The 16,720-nt window shown below is 51.7% G+C and overlaps 2 protein-coding genes across 2 annotated transcripts; both read left to right on the forward strand.

The window, feature by feature from the left end:
* Positions 1-2,349: 2,349 nt before the first annotated feature.
* On the forward strand, positions 2,350-5,510 carry TGME49_240230 (hypothetical protein; the record flags this gene model as incomplete). The annotated part of the gene is made up of 7 exons (XM_002366601.1): positions 2,350-2,403; positions 3,009-3,149; positions 3,663-3,735; positions 3,930-4,176; positions 4,314-4,404; positions 4,969-5,025; positions 5,391-5,510. The coding sequence occupies 7 exons, from the start codon at positions 2,350-2,352 to the stop codon at positions 5,508-5,510; spliced, it is 783 nt and encodes a 260-aa protein (XP_002366642.1).
* Positions 5,511-7,871: 2,361 nt separating this feature from the next.
* Positions 7,872-16,343, forward strand: SUB5 (subtilisin SUB5; the record flags this gene model as incomplete). The annotated part of the gene is made up of 9 exons (XM_018780582.1): positions 7,872-8,377; positions 9,178-10,204; positions 10,640-11,123; positions 11,820-11,888; positions 12,485-12,621; positions 13,178-13,324; positions 14,277-14,362; positions 15,029-15,345; positions 16,069-16,343. The coding sequence occupies 9 exons, from the start codon at positions 7,872-7,874 to the stop codon at positions 16,341-16,343; spliced, it is 3,048 nt and encodes a 1,015-aa protein (XP_018637635.1).
* Between the last annotated feature and the right edge of the window lie 377 nt (positions 16,344-16,720).

Genomic DNA, 16,720 nt, shown 5'->3' on the forward strand with positions numbered 1-16,720 from the left:
GAGAACGAAACGTCAAAACATGTCCGAAGGCTCCGTGCTGCGGGGCCCCTCGCCACCCTTCGGCGTAGGCGCTGCTGTGTCTCGTCCAGCCCTGTTGCGCAAGTCCCCACCTTCCATTGTTCGACTTTCAGAAAGCCGAAAAACAGTTGCGATTCTGAACAATGGGTAACGCACGTTCACATACGTCGACCGGAACTCGTTCTAGGCTGTCAAAGCAACTCAAAACATCCTTACACACCACCAGAGGCCATGGTGTCCGCGGCACCGAGGCTGGCGGTCGCATTGGGGGATCGACAGTTCTTGATAGCCTTGTTTTGTGCAGTGTCGTATCTTCGCAGGGGTATCCCCCGGGAACAGTGAAAGAATCTAGCCTCTGCATCTTCCTCTGGGAAACCATGGCGTGATACGAGCGTCCCATTGCGGAGATGTATGATACACAGTTGAACCCCCCCTTGTAGATCGGATAAGTCTTCTTCGATTTTCTGATGAGTCCTCCTTTTCCAATGAACTGTGCTGCGCATCCCATACACTCGACTCAACATTCTGTTGATCCAGATAAAGCTATCTTAAGAAGCGCGCCTGATTCTCTTTCGCGGCCTCCAAAACTCGAGGTCGGGTATGTAGCCGCATGTTCTCACATTTTTCTTGCTTCTGCCGGAGAGATGCGTCTTCTTTATGCGGCTGTGTCCCGCGTATGAGAGTTCTGTTTCTCTACTTGCCCCTTGGACGCAGTCCGGTCATGCCTGAATAACATCCATTCTTTGTATTTTGCGGAGAGGCAGTGCGGCAAACCTTCGAGCTCTCGCGCCGTTTCTTTGCCTCACCGCCCTTCGAAGAACTGGTGACCGCTTCGTGTGGCGGGGGAACTCGTGCTCAAAGAGTTTCCAGTGTAAAGGCTCGGCCAGGAAGTCGCGGCAAGCAAATATGAGTCTGTTAAATACGGAAACGTCAGTGATTGAACATAGCCTCAGTTGCGTCCATGACTTATCCTGGTGACGTCTACAGCCCGATCCCCCTCGATGGCCTGTCGAAAAACTAAGGCTTTTCCGGCTCCCGGCCTCCGCTGTTGCGTTTCCAAGAACTGGCCGATGTCTCTCTCTGTACCGTCTCTCTTTTTTCTGGAGTATGTCGGCAGCGCTGCTTGAATTCCACCTTTGCTCCCTCTTCCGCGATGTCGTGCTGTCACCACGGCTGTTCGGGACCGGTGTTTGTTCATACCAGCAGCCACGGACACTGCGGTCATCACTGCGGGCACGACTGTGGTCATCACTGTGGTCACGGATTCTGCGGCTGTTGCTGCTGCTGCTGCGATTGCAATGAATGCTGCGGCTGCTGCCACTGCTGTTCGTGTTGTCATTGTTGCTCGTGCGCCTGCTGTTTGGCCGCTATCATTATCGCGCTTCTCCTTTCCCTTTCTGGTGGGCTGCTCGGCTTTATTTTGCGGTTTCTCTAAAGGAAAACGCGACTGCGCCAGTCCCTTGAAACTCGCTGGACTGGGAGGCGGCTCACGATTCCCTGGTTGGATCGAAAATCGAATGCATGGCTGCCTGAAATACCCCCGCAAAGGGGCTGTGACCGATTACACAAGACAGCGGCCCTAAAGATGCTGCTGTGGCAGCGACGCAGGCGAAACACAACTTAGGACGACGAAAACCCGCTGCTGGTGCTTTGCATAGAAACGAGCTCTGGTGTATCTTCCTTGCCATCTAATAGGGATACTATGATTATGTTCGCATACGCTGTTGATTCCCCTGAAGTCGCCCTCAACAAGCGTTCTCTCTGAAATCTGAATCAGTTGGGACATCGAGGACATTGTTCATATAGATCGGTCACCGCAACGACTTCTGCCCTCGTCTCTACGCCTTGTCACCAGTATCTTATATACCTACGCATGAACCCAACATTATGTAAATGTATATATATATATATATATATATTTACATGGGTTCATACATGCATACGTATGTATATATATGGCTTGGATGTTCAGCTGTGTTTATTTTCGTTGCTTGATGCGTTTTTTTCCTCTTTGCTGGAGGACACAGTCGATCTGCGGCGTGCATGTGCCGAGTGACGAAGTGCCAGAGACGGGCCCTGTTCCGTTTCCCGGGCAGGAAATGAGCTCTCACTTTAGTCGAAACTCGTTTGCGCAGCAAAAGTCTCATATTACGTGAAGCAATAATGGCGGCGCACGGCAAGCCGAGTCCCGTCGAGAGGCACAGACCTGCAAGTGCTACGAGACACGCGCAATCCCAAACACTGCCAGACTGGAGACAGTCGGTGAAAAATGCTAGCCGGGGAAATAGGTTCAGTGTCTTCAGTCGTGACGCGCTCGTCGCCAAATCAGAAATGCTCGAGGTTCTGGGTGACATTATGGACGACTGGGGAGACGAGAGCGTGGATGTAAGCGTTGGCCATGCTGTGGAAGGCATTGCAGTTTGCTGGTTTCGAAGTTGGTCACCGTTCGCCCGCTGTTTCTCGTCTTGCCGCCCGTTGCACAGAAACACCCTAGTTTCTTGACAGGCAACGAAAGCACCCGTCTGAACATGTGTCCCCTAACCCGCATCCTGTCGTTTTACAAGTCCACTCGTACACAACCACGGAAAATTTAGTTCGGCGTGATTTGTGGAGCACGGGCAGAAAGCGTGTCAAAGTGTCATTAGCCCGTGCGCGAATCTTGCTGCTCAGACGCATTGTCTGGTGAAGCGATTTGCGAACCGCGAGGCAAAGAAAAGCAAGCTATTGCAGTCGGTTAGTCAGCTCGCTGGTATACACGCGTTATTCGCAAGGACGCACACACCTTCCAGACGCTTGCATTCAATAAACAGACAAGATAGCAACTACGGAATGAAAGTCGCTCGACTCTCCGTGATGTTGCTCATACAGCGTTTCGATGTTGTCCTTTCTCTAGACAGCGGTGTGAGTTCAGATTCTCCTGCAGAAACTCATTTCTTCGGCATCCTGCTGTCCAAGTGTCCTTCTGTCGGGTCGTGTTTAATCTATGGCAGGGGCTCGCGAAAATGCGCTCCGAGGACATGTTCCGGAAAACGCGTGACGTCCTTACAGAGCTCGCGCAACTCACGCGTACACAAGGCGTCTTGATCAACAGCTTGAAAGGAGACATAGAAAACGTCCGACAGCAGCTCCAGGTAGACCTTGTGGAAATCCATCCGTGGGCACGCGAAAGCGGCAGGAAGCTGCGGCGCAGCCCCGCCCTAATATCCGGTTGTCTTTGCGTAACGAACGCTGCGCTGAAGACTAGTTTGAATGGACTCACATCAATGCTTATTTCATCTACACCCCATTAACCCCACAGTGGTTCTGGATACTGAATGAGTGAGCTTGGTTGGCCTTGCAGTTCTCTGTTGTATACGTTTCCACACTTTCAATGGTAGGTAAGGAACAGACTGCTCCAGAGGTTCTTGACCAAGCTCCAGAAAGGGGCACAGCTCTGACAGCACACAGCCTCTCACGAGAAAGCAGTGTCTGCGCTTCCGTAAGAAGCAGGCCTCAAGTCGCTGTGCGTTCTTCTTAATCCGGTATTCCCAACGAGAGTCAGCCAAAAAGGGCATTCGCGAGTGTGGATACCGGGGTGGGTTTGGGGAAACGACCAGGTCTCCCGAAAGCGGAACGACGGGTTTTTCGACGGCCAATGCGTACAGGACATGAGGCAAGAGAAGGAGGCTTGTGCGACGAAAATGGACGAACTTGAGAAAGCCCACATGCAGGAAAAGGGTAAGAAGTACGCAGTGCTTGAGAAGAAAAGCTGGGATTCAAGTCTTACTAGAGCTTCAGTTGTCTTGTTTTCACATCAAGCTATTCGATTTGGGACTACTTTGCAAGCAATTGCACACCCTGAAGGTCTTGGTGCTCGCCTGTCCCCTTGCTCACATCACTTTTCTGCGTGTCGCTCGTGTCTTGCTACGAAGAGAAACTCGATGAGAAACTGGCGCAAGAGAAGCAGACCGTGGCCAATCTTCAGAAGGAAGTAGCCGAGTTGACCGAACAATGCCGAATCATGGCGATGGAGCAAAACGAAACGAAACACAGTTTGACAACGCAGCTCCTGCAGTGTCAGGAACGCATTGAGAAAGATAACCGGAACGCGGAGGAACTCCTTTCCTGTCTCGTGAAGAAAGATTCCACGATCCTCGACCTCCAAGAAAAACTCCGAAAGTAGGCACTCCGTGAAAGCTTCAAAGTGCAACTACCCCCTCAAATCCCGAGACACTGACTGTTTCAAGTCCCAAACACACAGATATGCACTCAGACCATATGCCTATCATTGGCTGTGGACGCATCGTTTTTCGTAGGTACGCAAAGACCACGCAGCACGTGAAGGAGCTTGAGCAAGAATCTGCCTTCCAGTTCACCCTTCTATGCGAAGCCCATAGAAAAATCGAGGTGAGTTCAGATGTTCACACGTGTGAGCAGTACGCCGTACGCTTGTTAGTGTCAACCAAATCAGGGCTGAGATGACGTGGAAACGACCCCCACGACCTCTCAGACTTTCACTACTGAAATCTAGATTTGGACAAACTTTCGTCGACAGGGTTCAGGTACTGCCGCTGCACGCTCCACCTCTCCCCGGGCCTGTACTGCAGTGAATGGTCCTGAAACAACGAGAAACTCATCTCGCACACAGGAAAAACCGTGTGAAACGCCGTCCGTCTGCTGCGTAAAGTCCGCCAAGGGATCGGTGTATATTCGCTTATGCAGACGTTATTAATTTTGGTAAACCCTCGTTACCTCGGAAAATTCAAAGAAAAAAGGACTACACTGCTGTCGCGGTCCCCACCCTAGTGAAGAAACGTTCCTCCCTATACACGGCAGCGTTCGCCTAGGCAGGCATTGCCAACGCAGCTTACACTTCAAGTAGTTGCGTTACTCCGTCTGCATTGAGACTCAACGAGAGTGAAGATTTTGGCGGGCACTGTCTGGTGCTCTGAATTCGTGACTCCTTTTCAGGAGATGATTCCGATTCACGATGAATTCTTGTCCCGCGCTACGACGACAATAAAATCGGTGAGAATGCGAGCCCCCGGTTGCCTGTGCATCCACTGATTTCTAGTCCGAGGACCTTATTATCTTGAGCGCGGACCTGTTGTGGATTCTTAGAGATTTGGGACTGGGTGACGGAAAATGTATGCTTAACTTTGTGCTTGTCTTTAAAGATCCATACCCGGTGTCTGTACTTGATATTCTACGCTGACCCCTGGTTGTTTCTTATGTATTTGGATGTGCTCGTAGGACAGGATATGCTAATCTGTCCTGTTCCACACTCGGAATCTGGAAATGGCTTCCGTGTCCTTGTTTTGGTGACGGGGTATCTTAGCTCTTTAGTCAGACCGCAGAAAAGTTGATCTGCCTCGTGCGTGTGCTTGATTCAGACGTCCGACTGCTTAGACGACGCCTTGGCGGCAGAGGCAGCTTTTCAGGCGGATGCGAAAGTGAATGTCGATGATATTATCCCTTCTGTTCGCGTGAAGCGACAGACCGTCAAACAATGAAAGCCCCCATTGGATTTTTTTCTTTTAGATGCGCCGGGAGCCGTGGAACAGCGAAAGAATGGACTTGCGCGTGACTTGTAACTGAGTTCCTGCTGCCGTTTCTTAAGGGCTCTCGAACGATCACACCCATGCACTGTCGGAACTCTGTGGCCGTGAGACACCAAAGGTAGGCTCAGAGCGAAGAGAAGTTATTTCTTCGTTTGTGAGCTAAGGCCCGCTGGCATGTGTGTTGAAAGATGGCTTCTATGCCGATGCAGGATGCTTTTACTGTTTGCATTCCCGCGCTCAAAGGAGCCTTTTTCGTGCCGATTCAGAGATGCAAGAAGCGATTGTTCGTTGAAACATCTGTGGAACATGTTAGAATGTGTAGCTCGCGAAGGTGCAGCTGAGAATAACACCGTCTGCTGAGTTGGTCAAGAGCCACTTCGCGGGATAAAACAGCACATACAGCTTCCCGTTCCACAACTCCCGCTTTAGAGGCGTTCGTAGACACGAAGGTATGCCCGTTCCCGCAACCATCTCATGTAATTCCCACAAACTACGTCACGGAGTCTACTGAATCATGATTACTTCTCTTGAACTTTTTGTGTGACGCCAACGACACTCCTTTAGGAGGCACCATTTTCCAACGCACTGGACGGCATTTGTAGGCAGGTGGCAAGAAAGCACTTTTTTTACACATGGACAGCGCTCGGTGGGTGCTTCTTCGTTCGAAGGATTCACGGAACAGACTCGCGCTGTTTAGCGAGTTCATGAAAAATTGGCGGACAGTGCGATGCGGCACCGAGAGACACGGGAGACATGTTGTTGGAGACATGTCTCCTTTTCGCTCCCTCGTGCTCCTGTCGCTGTGGAAACAAGTGTGAACTGTCAACCCAAAGAGGCGAATGATCGTCGACACACTTACTTTCGCCATCATCGTGGTCGTCGCATGTGCCTTCTTCGACGCCAGCGACTAGGATATTCACTTGATTCAACATATTTTGTGTCGACGCGCTCACAGATATGTTGCCGATAACTTTTTGGTTGACCAGCTGAGGAACGATCTCTACTCGCGACTACCAGTGCCGTGCGGACTAACAACGACAAGAGAGATTTTGTGGAAAGAAATCCACATCTCAAGCAGATAAGTGGAAAACTGATTTTGTAGTATCCGTCGCTTTGTTACCTCGCCTTTGACTTCCCTCCGAGTCTGCGCCAACGGTCCTCTCTTTCCATCTAGAAAGTGTGCACGACTGTCCGAGAGGCTGCGCGGGACCTGACGGCACGGGATCGCCGTGCAAAGTGACCTTTCCGGGCAAAGCCTGCTGCGCTCGAAAGTGCCACCAGCTGAAACCAGAACGCATGGTAAAGGGAGCTGGCACACTTGTCATGCGACGAAAAGATGGGTTTTCCAGCTAAGCATTGTCGCTGGATGTTCCCGCGACACCGTCGTCAGTAACCTCGGCATTTTCCAAGTGCAAGCGGCAGTGTGGTGAACCGTCTCCTCAAAAGGCGGCCTTGAGAGACGCGCCAAGTTTCCTTGTCGAATCCGTTTTCATGTCCCAATGATCCAGCTGCCGATTCTCTGGCGTGAAGTAATTCGCAGAACGGAAAATAAACCCTCAGCTTTGTGCTTCGAATCACCCTCTGGCACTCTCGCAATTTCTTTACGCTGCGCCCGGTTCCCGTTCGTAGACTTCCGAGCCCTGTCATCCTGACGTTACGGTGCGTCTAGTACAATACCGTTCTAAAACCCTGAGGCGGAGATGTCGCGTGGTCGTTAGCAGAGTTTTCTTGCAGCCTGCCGTCGCGGGAACCCAGACATCTTGAACGTTCTCCAACACAAAACAGACTCAGGGTTTCTTACTAGGCGTGTGTTCTTTGACAAGCCAAAGTGTCCTCACTCCTTTCGCAGCTATTGAAACTCTATCGGAATTGGAGTTGGGTGTGACCCTACTGCGCTATGTGCACCATCATTTGTGGCTGTCAACAGCAGTATGTCGAGGACCAGGAAGAGAACTTACAGGCGACGACAAACGTTTGACCAATCCGGCGCACCCTGAAAGAAACACCTTGCGGTGTTTTAACAGCTGCAGCTTCCTCCTTCTATTTGGAACGGAGAGCTGAGTACACAATTTTTTCTGTTTCGACGGGGCCAGGACACCGAAGCGTGGTTCTCAAAGGCCGCGTCCTGTTTTAGCGATGTGTCGACATTCAATGCTTCCTTCCAGTTTCGAATTTTGGAGGAGAATACGTCATGTTCTCTGGATACCGATCCCACCTGTCAGTCTGCCTTGATAGAACTCGTCTATTGAGCGCTGTAGACCCTCCCTTAGTTCCCCCGCAAAGCACGATTCTGGCCATTTCCATTTTTCCTGAATGAACGCTTGCATTCAGCAGCCACTGCACCACCGCAAACGAACCATGGCACAGATCAGTGTGCCTCCTTTCTACAAAGTGGTCGGCTCCGGACTCCTTAATAAGCGCAAATCCTGCCAGTCTAGACAGCGTCGCGGTGTAACTCTGTTCCTCGTTGCTTCCCTTGTCCTCTGCCTTCTGCCGGCTTGCTGCTCACAAAGCCAGCCCACAGGACAGACGACTCCAGAGGCGCCTAACACGCCGAAAGATAGGCCTGAAATAGAGAACTTGGGGATTCCGTCATTGACAGCGGGCGGCAGCAAAGAAAAGCTGCACAGCGCAGAGGAAAACACCCGAGGAAGCCCCGTTTGGAGCCGCGACACCACTGCGCTGTTTTCGATTCCGCCTTCACAGGAGAATGGTGATGATTCGACACGAGAATCGACGGGACAGCGCGACAAGACGGCCGCTGCAGACACCGGAAATCCCAATGTCCTCATCGTCTGTGGGCGCAGTACTTGTGACAAGTAAGCACTAAACACAGGCTCTCTCGACTCTCAGTTGATGATTCATCTTGACTGATTGTGTAGAAGCCGCCAATGTAGGGGGTGTTTACGGCGCACTAGGGTGAAAGTCGCGTGAACACCTTAAACGTATGTCGAAAACGCGGTACTTTGATAGATAAAGCAGTAGGTACGGGTAAATGGGTACACACATCGGCTTTTTCCAGTGTCGATTGCGGATTTACCGGCTTCTCATATCCCAGAAGCAGCAGCACATTACAGAATAGAGGTTGGTGTTTAGGGTTTGCGTTTACGTCTATTTGGGCAGCGGGGAGCAGAAGCCAGGCCAATGTAATTATCGAGCGCACGGTAGCAAACCGATCGTTGCTATGCTCTGCAGCTTTAAACAGCCGCTTCGGTTCGTAGCACCCAGTGTTTTGCCTGAATTAGCAGTCTGCATGCGCATAAAAAGCATTAGCGAACACACTACCAGGGGACTATATAGTCACCGTCAGATCGGCGGTCTCGAACGTCGAGAAGACAACTCTTCTGAAGACTGGTATTTAACAAAGGATAGGACGGGTGAATACTCGTTTCCGAGGACAATGGATGGTCGCTAGACCCACCGATCCTACTAGTAGAGAGCCCGAAAACGGCGTGGCTGAAAAGGACATCCACCTGTCCAGGAAATGGTCACCTCTCTTCGTTTCTGCTGTTCGCCACGTGCGAACACAACGGCAACGTTCTAGAGAAAGACAAAGATATCCACTGGGGATCCGCTATAGCGCTCGGTCTAATGTCCGGGTGTTCTTGGTGTCCTGCAGGCGAGCACTGGAGAATGCCGCAAGAGAGGCGATGGAACGGGCCGCAAACGATCGGTATCGCTATAAGACACAGGGCATAAATGGTGATTTCGGAAATCCTGACAAAGTGTTTCAGGGCCAGAGTCAAGGACCGGAGAACCCCCAGGCGGGCGCGAGGAAGAATACCGAAGAAGTGTGGGCACAAACAGGTTCTCAGCCGTTTCACGTTTCCCTCTTTTACGGAGAGGAACTGAGGAAGCTAACTGACGAACACGCAGAAGGGGAAACGCGACGTCAGCGAGTCGTGGATGGTGCAGCCGACCCTTCCAAGAGAAATGATACTCTTAGATCGGAGGCAGACGACCAAACAGCGAAAGCCGAAGAAAACCAAGGAAACACACTCTCTGGCAGCGACACACGCAGAGATGCGCAAACACGGGAACGCGTTCAATTGTCAGAAAGCCTGGAAGGCGCTGAAAACCGTTCGCCGCCCCCACAGCCTGGAGATAGATTTTTGTCCCCGTCTCGGAAATTTCCAACGTTTGCAGCTTCAGGCTTTCCACGGCCTGACGACTCTGCTTCTGCTTCTGCCACGACTTCACCTCTTCCTTCGGATGCTTCCACCTTCCAATCCAGTGAAGGTCATCGATCTCTACGCCTGTCGCCTAGCCGGGCATCTGCCCTTGACAAACCTGTAGTGGACAGAACAGACGGGGGAGAAGAGGGGACTGGCAAAGGCAGTATGCCGAAACCAATGCACACCAAACACGACTTCAAGGGCAGAAGTTTCCACGGATCTGCTGTCACTCAAGTCCGCTACGTCCTCTGGGGTAACAGCTCGCAAGGCTCGGACGAAACTGCCACTCCCAGCAGCTTTGAAGATGAGAAAAGTCAGCCGACCTCCGAGGAAGAAAACAAAGGTGAGGGTAAAGTGCGCAAGAATGTCGAGAGTGTGTGCACCGTTGACGGCGCGACTCTGCACCACCTTTCCTGCGAGGTCATCCGCCTTCACGCATGCTACACTGTCATCGATCCACATCTCCTGGCGGTAAGCATCGATAGCCAGGGAAAGATGACAGAACTGAAGAGGACTGTAACCACTACTGTGAAGAGACAGTATTCACAGACCACGTTTCGGAAAACTGAGAGAGGAAAACCTCCGGGAAATCCACGCTTATGTCCTCGAGAGCCGCCCGCTCTTCGCCGTAGGGTCTGCCTCCATTGCATCGCAGTGAGAACAACCAGAACTGGTCTTCTAGTCGGGTCCGCTCTTGCCTGTATTGTACGTGTATGCAATTCTTTGCACTCGATCAAAGTTACGCAGTTTTCTGGTCCGTATAAGTCACTCCAGATCGAGACATACCCTGACCAAAGAAACCGAGGTAGCACCGCCAACCACGTGCTTCGTATTGACTCTTGGAGCAATTCTGGTGCCTGTTTGCGAGTTTACCTCTTTCGTTGTAGATTGCCCCTTATTCTGCAGACCTATTTACGAGAAGCGCCCTGCGTCGAGTCCGTCGGCTTTGACCAGCAGGCAGCGCCGTGCATTGTGGAAGAAGAAACAAAGCCGCTGTTCGTTCCCTCGCTCCGTCCACTGCACGATGACAGCGAGCCGTTGACAGAATTCAGCTTCCCTGCTGTTTTCTCTGCTTCCGACGACACCGCGGGGTTCCGCGAACTCGTCTCCGACACTTGGGTCGAGCGTCGCAAAGAGTTGCTCGGAAACAAGGGCGAAGACGGCATCAAAAGAGAGGAAGAAAATCAGCCGGAAGACCCGGAAGACGTCGAAGAAGAGAAACACCGATGGAGAGGCCCACGCGACTCAAGTTACGCAGACGCGTGGACAAAAGTCGTGAGGCGGTTCAAAGGGCTGCCCAACGACCCTCTCCTCTTGTGGCTTCCCCAGTGGGAACTGCTGAACCGAGTAACAGGCGTGGACGCGAGTCTCGCCTGGAAACGAACCAAGGGTACTTTTTAACGATCACTTCTACGAGACAAACAGAAGGACGCGCCTTTCCATCCAGTACTTATTTCTATGGCATAGAGAAGATAGAACGAGATCGATCGACAGGAAGAGTGTCGTCATCTGTAGAAAGAGTTCTTTAGAGTTTTCTTGAACCGCAGACACAGTCGAGAAGTTTCCCCATCGAGTTCCACGCGTGTAGGTTTTTGCAGACACCAGATCGTGTGCAGCTGCTTTCTGGCGAAAGCGCCATTTTACACAGCGTTCATCGCCTAGGCAGATGTCCATGTAGCGTGCAATTCAGGTTCCCCGAGAAGCCTGAACGCGCGACGCGCACATGCGATAAGATTTCTTCACCGCCACATTAAGGGAGACATCCAACCGCGGAGATTGGAAACTAAAATGGCTGGAGGAAGAGCGCCCCCTATAATACTCAAGCAGATCACTCTATTTCCCGAACGCCTCACCGACAGAGAAACACGGGCTTCTCAGGCAGAAAAGACCCAAAGCGATGGGCGAAAGCGAAGCAGGGTTGCCTTGGGAGACGTGTGAGCTCAATGGGCATAGTCAACAGGTGGAACACAGCCGAAAAGGAGGAGAAGAAAAACAAATCAAGGGATCCAAACACATACCGTTGGGTGTCAAAGATCAGCAAATCTAAGTCGAGTTCTGTCGCACGTGCTTTTCCACTTCGCTTCAGGCGGCTCGGGGTCGATTGAGGAGCAGCCCGCTAACACAATTGCCCTCGTTGACTTTGGATTTCAACTGAGTAAGGACATGTGTAAGAGCCCTAGCCGTTTCCTTCGCATGCATGTCCACATAGAAGAAACGAAAATCTCTTCATCTCCCCGTCGAGCAAACACCACATAGCAAATGCATCCCAGCTGGAAATTTCCCCCGCTCCCTCCCCCCCCGCAAAAACTGGGTTCTGTTTGTCTCTTCGTCTGATTTTTCTGCACTGCCGGGCCTTGTCTGGCGCTCTTCCGTCTCTTGTTGCCTTTGGGTATGTGCCGTTGCTCCCCGCTCTGTCGTGGCGTGTCTCTGCCTCACCTGCGGCCGCCTCTCCCTTCGTTCTTTCCTTGTCTTCGGCGTTTTGCGGCTTCCGCGTTCCTCCCCTCTTCTTCCGCACTGCTGGACTTCGTTTATCACCTGCTCCTGCACTTTTTCTAGCGCTTGCGAGTTTCGATCCTTCCCTCCTAATTGCTCTAAATGATCTTTCTCTCGTCTTCGTCTCGTTCCTTGTGCGTGCGAGTGAACTGAGAGGCTCGGTGGCGCAAATGGCGGAGATGCAGTCACGATTTTCGCGCCTGGTCCTCCATTTGCTTTTCCCTCCTTTCCCCTTACCCTTTCCTTGTCTCTAACAAGACCACGAAGACCTCTGGCACAAATGGTGGAGAAATGCTCAAGTCGGTGCGGTGACGGGAACTGCAGAGTGGCCCGACAACTGTGCCGACGGCATCGACAACGACGAGAACGGCTACGTCGACGACTGCTTCGGATTCGTAAGTCCTTCGACGGAGCGATGACATTCGCCTGCTCGACACCGCAAAGGATCTGTCTTAGATAATTCTTTCGACCATTTCTCTTGTGCCACAGATGATCTCTATAAACACAAACTTACGCAGAGTACCGAGGGACGCTGTTGAGCTTCGCCTCCTAGACACACACTCTCTTCCATTCTCGTATTATGTCCCCAACGCCATTCCTTGACATAACACATATGCACATTAATATATATACGTATATATATATATACGTAGAAAAGCATGCCTTTAATTGGAGACAGCTTCGTACAACCATTTTTTCTAGCTGCGTATTGACGAGTGCTTCGAAATAGATTCTGAATTCTGGACCTATATCCTTGTATACATACATTTATACGGGACTGAAAAAAAGAGTTTTTCTTATAGTGACTTGAGCGTCGCTATTTGCAGAGAGGACGTCGTGAGTGGTCCGTTGTGCCTTCTCTAGATTTATTTGATGAACGACGGTCTGCGGGACCTGAAAGAACTTTACGAGAATTTCACCTTTTGTTTTTCCCTCATGTGTTCCTCTCAGTCTTTTGCAGACTCTGGAGGCTCCCAAAGAAGTCTCCTTGGCAAACATGGGACAGCTGTGGCAAGTCACTGTTGTGCAGGGACCAATAACGCGCTCGGTGTTGCTTCAGTTGGGTGGAATCTCAGACCCATGGCTCTCCGTGTAGATGTAAGGAATCACAGATAACCGACTTTCTCTCCAGACGTAGGAATGGTTCCGGTCTATCCCTGGGGTCATTTGGATCTGGGTGCTCAAAACGACTTCGAACTCAGTGATATTCAGATAAAGTGCATGTGAAGAGTCGTAAAAACTTCCATGCATGGCGATGGGCTGACTGTGCACTACACCACCACGAGCTTTGCGGCTTAAAGCGGGCGAAAGCGTCTGATTTCACTACCCCACGACGTCAACGTTTTGCCACATCGATTTCGCATGTCGAGCTGCTTCAGAACTGCATTGAAATGGAACAGCGGTTCTTGCAATACTCAAACGTACATACCACAGTGAGACTAAGAAAGCAAATGTAAGGGTGATGCACACAGGAGGACCTACTGTGTGAAGAAACTGGCATACCAGGATCTACAAATGATTCGCCTGGTCAAGAGAAAGGCAGGAAAGGAACATTAGTTTTTTCGACTGACGGGAACTCTGTAAAAGGTTCACGTTTCCTTCCCCAGTTCAGTAGGCTGCCCATTCAAATAGAAGTTCCGACACTGAGGAGTACAGGCACCTACAGGGAGGCCATGCGAAGCGAGTGGTGTCTAGAACTGGGCTTTCTGAGAACGAACGTTATTTTCTGTTTTGTGAGCAGAAAATTGTGAAGATGGTATGTTAAAGATGATGCAACTGATGAAGAGGTAGAACCCACAGAAAATCATGTGTGTTAATATAACCAAAACAATCAGGGCAACGGTGCACAGTTACGATGGCACTTATTGCTGAAATGTAACGACGCCAATACAGTGTACACACCGTGGTCGAGGCGCTTGCTTACAAATCACTTCGCCTGTCGTTGGCTTGTTTCAGCTCAGATTGATTTGCACAAGGAGACGCAGACTGGATTGCATGTTGTCTCGGGAACCATAAAAAGTTTTCTTTGAACGGCTTCTCTTTCTCTCAGGGGTCGTACTCTCAAATTGCTGAGGCCGTGAACTACGCCGCAGACAAAGGAGTTAAGGTTATCAATCTGAGCTTGGGAGGCCCCGCGTAAGTTTTGGCCGTTAGCGAGGGAAGGGGAAAATGAAGGACTGAGGCAAACAAATGTCGAACCAGAAAAACAGGTTTTCTGGCGGCTGTCTGGGGTCCGACCGGTACAGTTGCTTTCCACGAACGAGCAATCACACGGAGGTATCTCCTTCACACCCAAATCCGTCTTGACCAGTCTACGTGTCTACCATTTTACCCGTATTGGCCTATATCTCTATATGCGTCTACGCATGAGTTCCCGTTTACTGATACCTCTCTTCAAAAGAATCTATATCTTCTCTTCACCTGCATACATTTATGCATGTCTGTGAGTCCGGACCCTTTTCTCTCATATGTACATCATGGCGTGTGTGCTGGTTTCCTTAGTTCTCTCCCGTTTCGCAGCGCATGCGTATTCCTAATCCAACATTTCGACCTACCTTCCGCGCGTCTGCCCAGCCCTCGCGTGGACGGCTTTCGGGGCAATCCTCTCTTTGCTAGCACAGTGTAACTGTATACTTGTGCTTCCACAGAAATGTGTATGCATGTGAACGTTTGTATGCTACTGTGCATCCGCATGTCCACTCGTACGAGAGTCGTCGACATATCTAGGAAATGCACTGTCTGGGTTCGACGTCTTCATTTCTCGACCGCATGAGCGTTTTCTGTGTTGGTGCTCCTGTTTAGGTCCCCGATATTACGACGCATGGTGGAGCAAGCAGACAAGAGGAACATAACGCTGGTTGTGGCGGCAGGGAACCACCGCTGCGACTTGGGGCAAATCGAAGAACGCGGCTGTCGATCAGACGACGGAAGTCTCAAAGGCTATCCGGCAGCCTACAGTGACACATTCCTCAACATGATCTCTGTCGGGGCTACAGACAAAGAGGGAAGAGTCGCCTCTTTTACGAACTTCGACTCTTCCCCTGCTCACGACCGCATCCAAGTGATGGCTCCTGGCCGGGAACTCCCTTCCTGTAGCGATGGAAAAGATGCAAATAACGGTGAGAGAAATCAACTGGAAAGGAGGGAAAGCACACACACGCTTGAAAAGCCGTTCACCCTCTCGTACCTAGCCTCCCCTTTCGCTTACAAAATGCGGGCGGTAGCTGCCAGTGTTTATCCCTCTCTCTTTGCCCCCTCTGCTTCAGCGGCGGGGGGGACGCTCTGTGCTGTTGCCGCTCAAGTGAATGAAACGCGTTTTCTTCCAGAGAGACAAGTCGAGAGCACACGGCTTTCCTCCACATGGGCGCCCACAACCCTCCCAGGACCAACGTTTTCGTTCCTTTCCTCACGCGGTCCTTTCTCTGCTTTCCTCGTGTTTCCTGCTTCTTGTGGTCTTTCGCGTCTCTCGCTTTTTCCTTTTCTCTCGCTGACGGTCTCCACTGAAGCTTGTTCTCCTGGCGTGGAGCTCGGCTGCTTCACTGACAGAGGCTTGGGAAGCAGAACCGGTGAGACACTGCCATCCCGACGCCACCAGGGTACATCAATTTCCCCGTCATGTTCACCCTGGACTCCTCGCGCATGTCTGCGTTTCTCCCAGCTGCATGCGCCGCGCTTGCTCGCCGCGTGCGAAGCGTGGAAGAGATCTTCTTCTCCTCTGTGTGGGTCTCTGTCCTTCTTCTCTCTTCGTCAAAATTTGCGTCTGTGAATGCGTTCCGCGCTCCTTCGTCTTCGCCAACTCTCCCCGCGAGCGAATGTGTCTCGCCTCTTTCTGCGTTTTCCAGAATATCTTTCCATGTCGGGAACCTCCTTCGCCTCGCCGATTGTCGCCGCCATCGTTGGACTGCTTCGCCTCAAGCGCCCCGACCTGCCTCCACGCGCGGTACGGTCTCTGCTCGTCAACTCATGCAAAGTGACGGACGACGCCTCCCTTGCTTCGCACTGCGAGTGCGGCGGCGTCGTCAGCGCAGAGAGGGCGCTGAAGCTCGCAGGGATTGGCCAGGACAGGGCGCCGGAGGCGCAGCACAAGTCCGCGGAAGCCGCGCAGAGCGAAGAGTGAAGCCGCTCACGGGAAAAAGCAGGGAAGAAGCGCGGCGCCGCAGAGGACGCGAAGAGAAGTTCGGACGCCGACCCGCAACGCAGGCGAGAGGAAACGAGAAGACGAGAAGGCAGAGATCCGACGCGAACCAGCAGCATACAGAGAACGGAGAAGAGACGAGAAGGGAGATCAAGGAGGAGACAGAGAGGCGCGGCGGAAGCTTCACCAGATGTGCGCAGGAGGGCAATATCACAGAGAGCGGAGGCAAAGCAGCGCGATCCACGAAACAAGACAAGCGCTCTCGAAGAAAAGAAACCTTGATACGACAAGAAAGCAACTTCGCCGGGCATCCATCATTCTTGCAGTTGAGCAGGGAGAAAGAATTTGGTGAGTCAACC

Source organism: Toxoplasma gondii, chromosome VI (assembly GCF_000006565.2).
Source record: "Toxoplasma gondii ME49 chromosome VI, whole genome shotgun sequence".
NCBI lineage: Eukaryota > Apicomplexa > Conoidasida > Eucoccidiorida > Sarcocystidae > Toxoplasma > Toxoplasma gondii.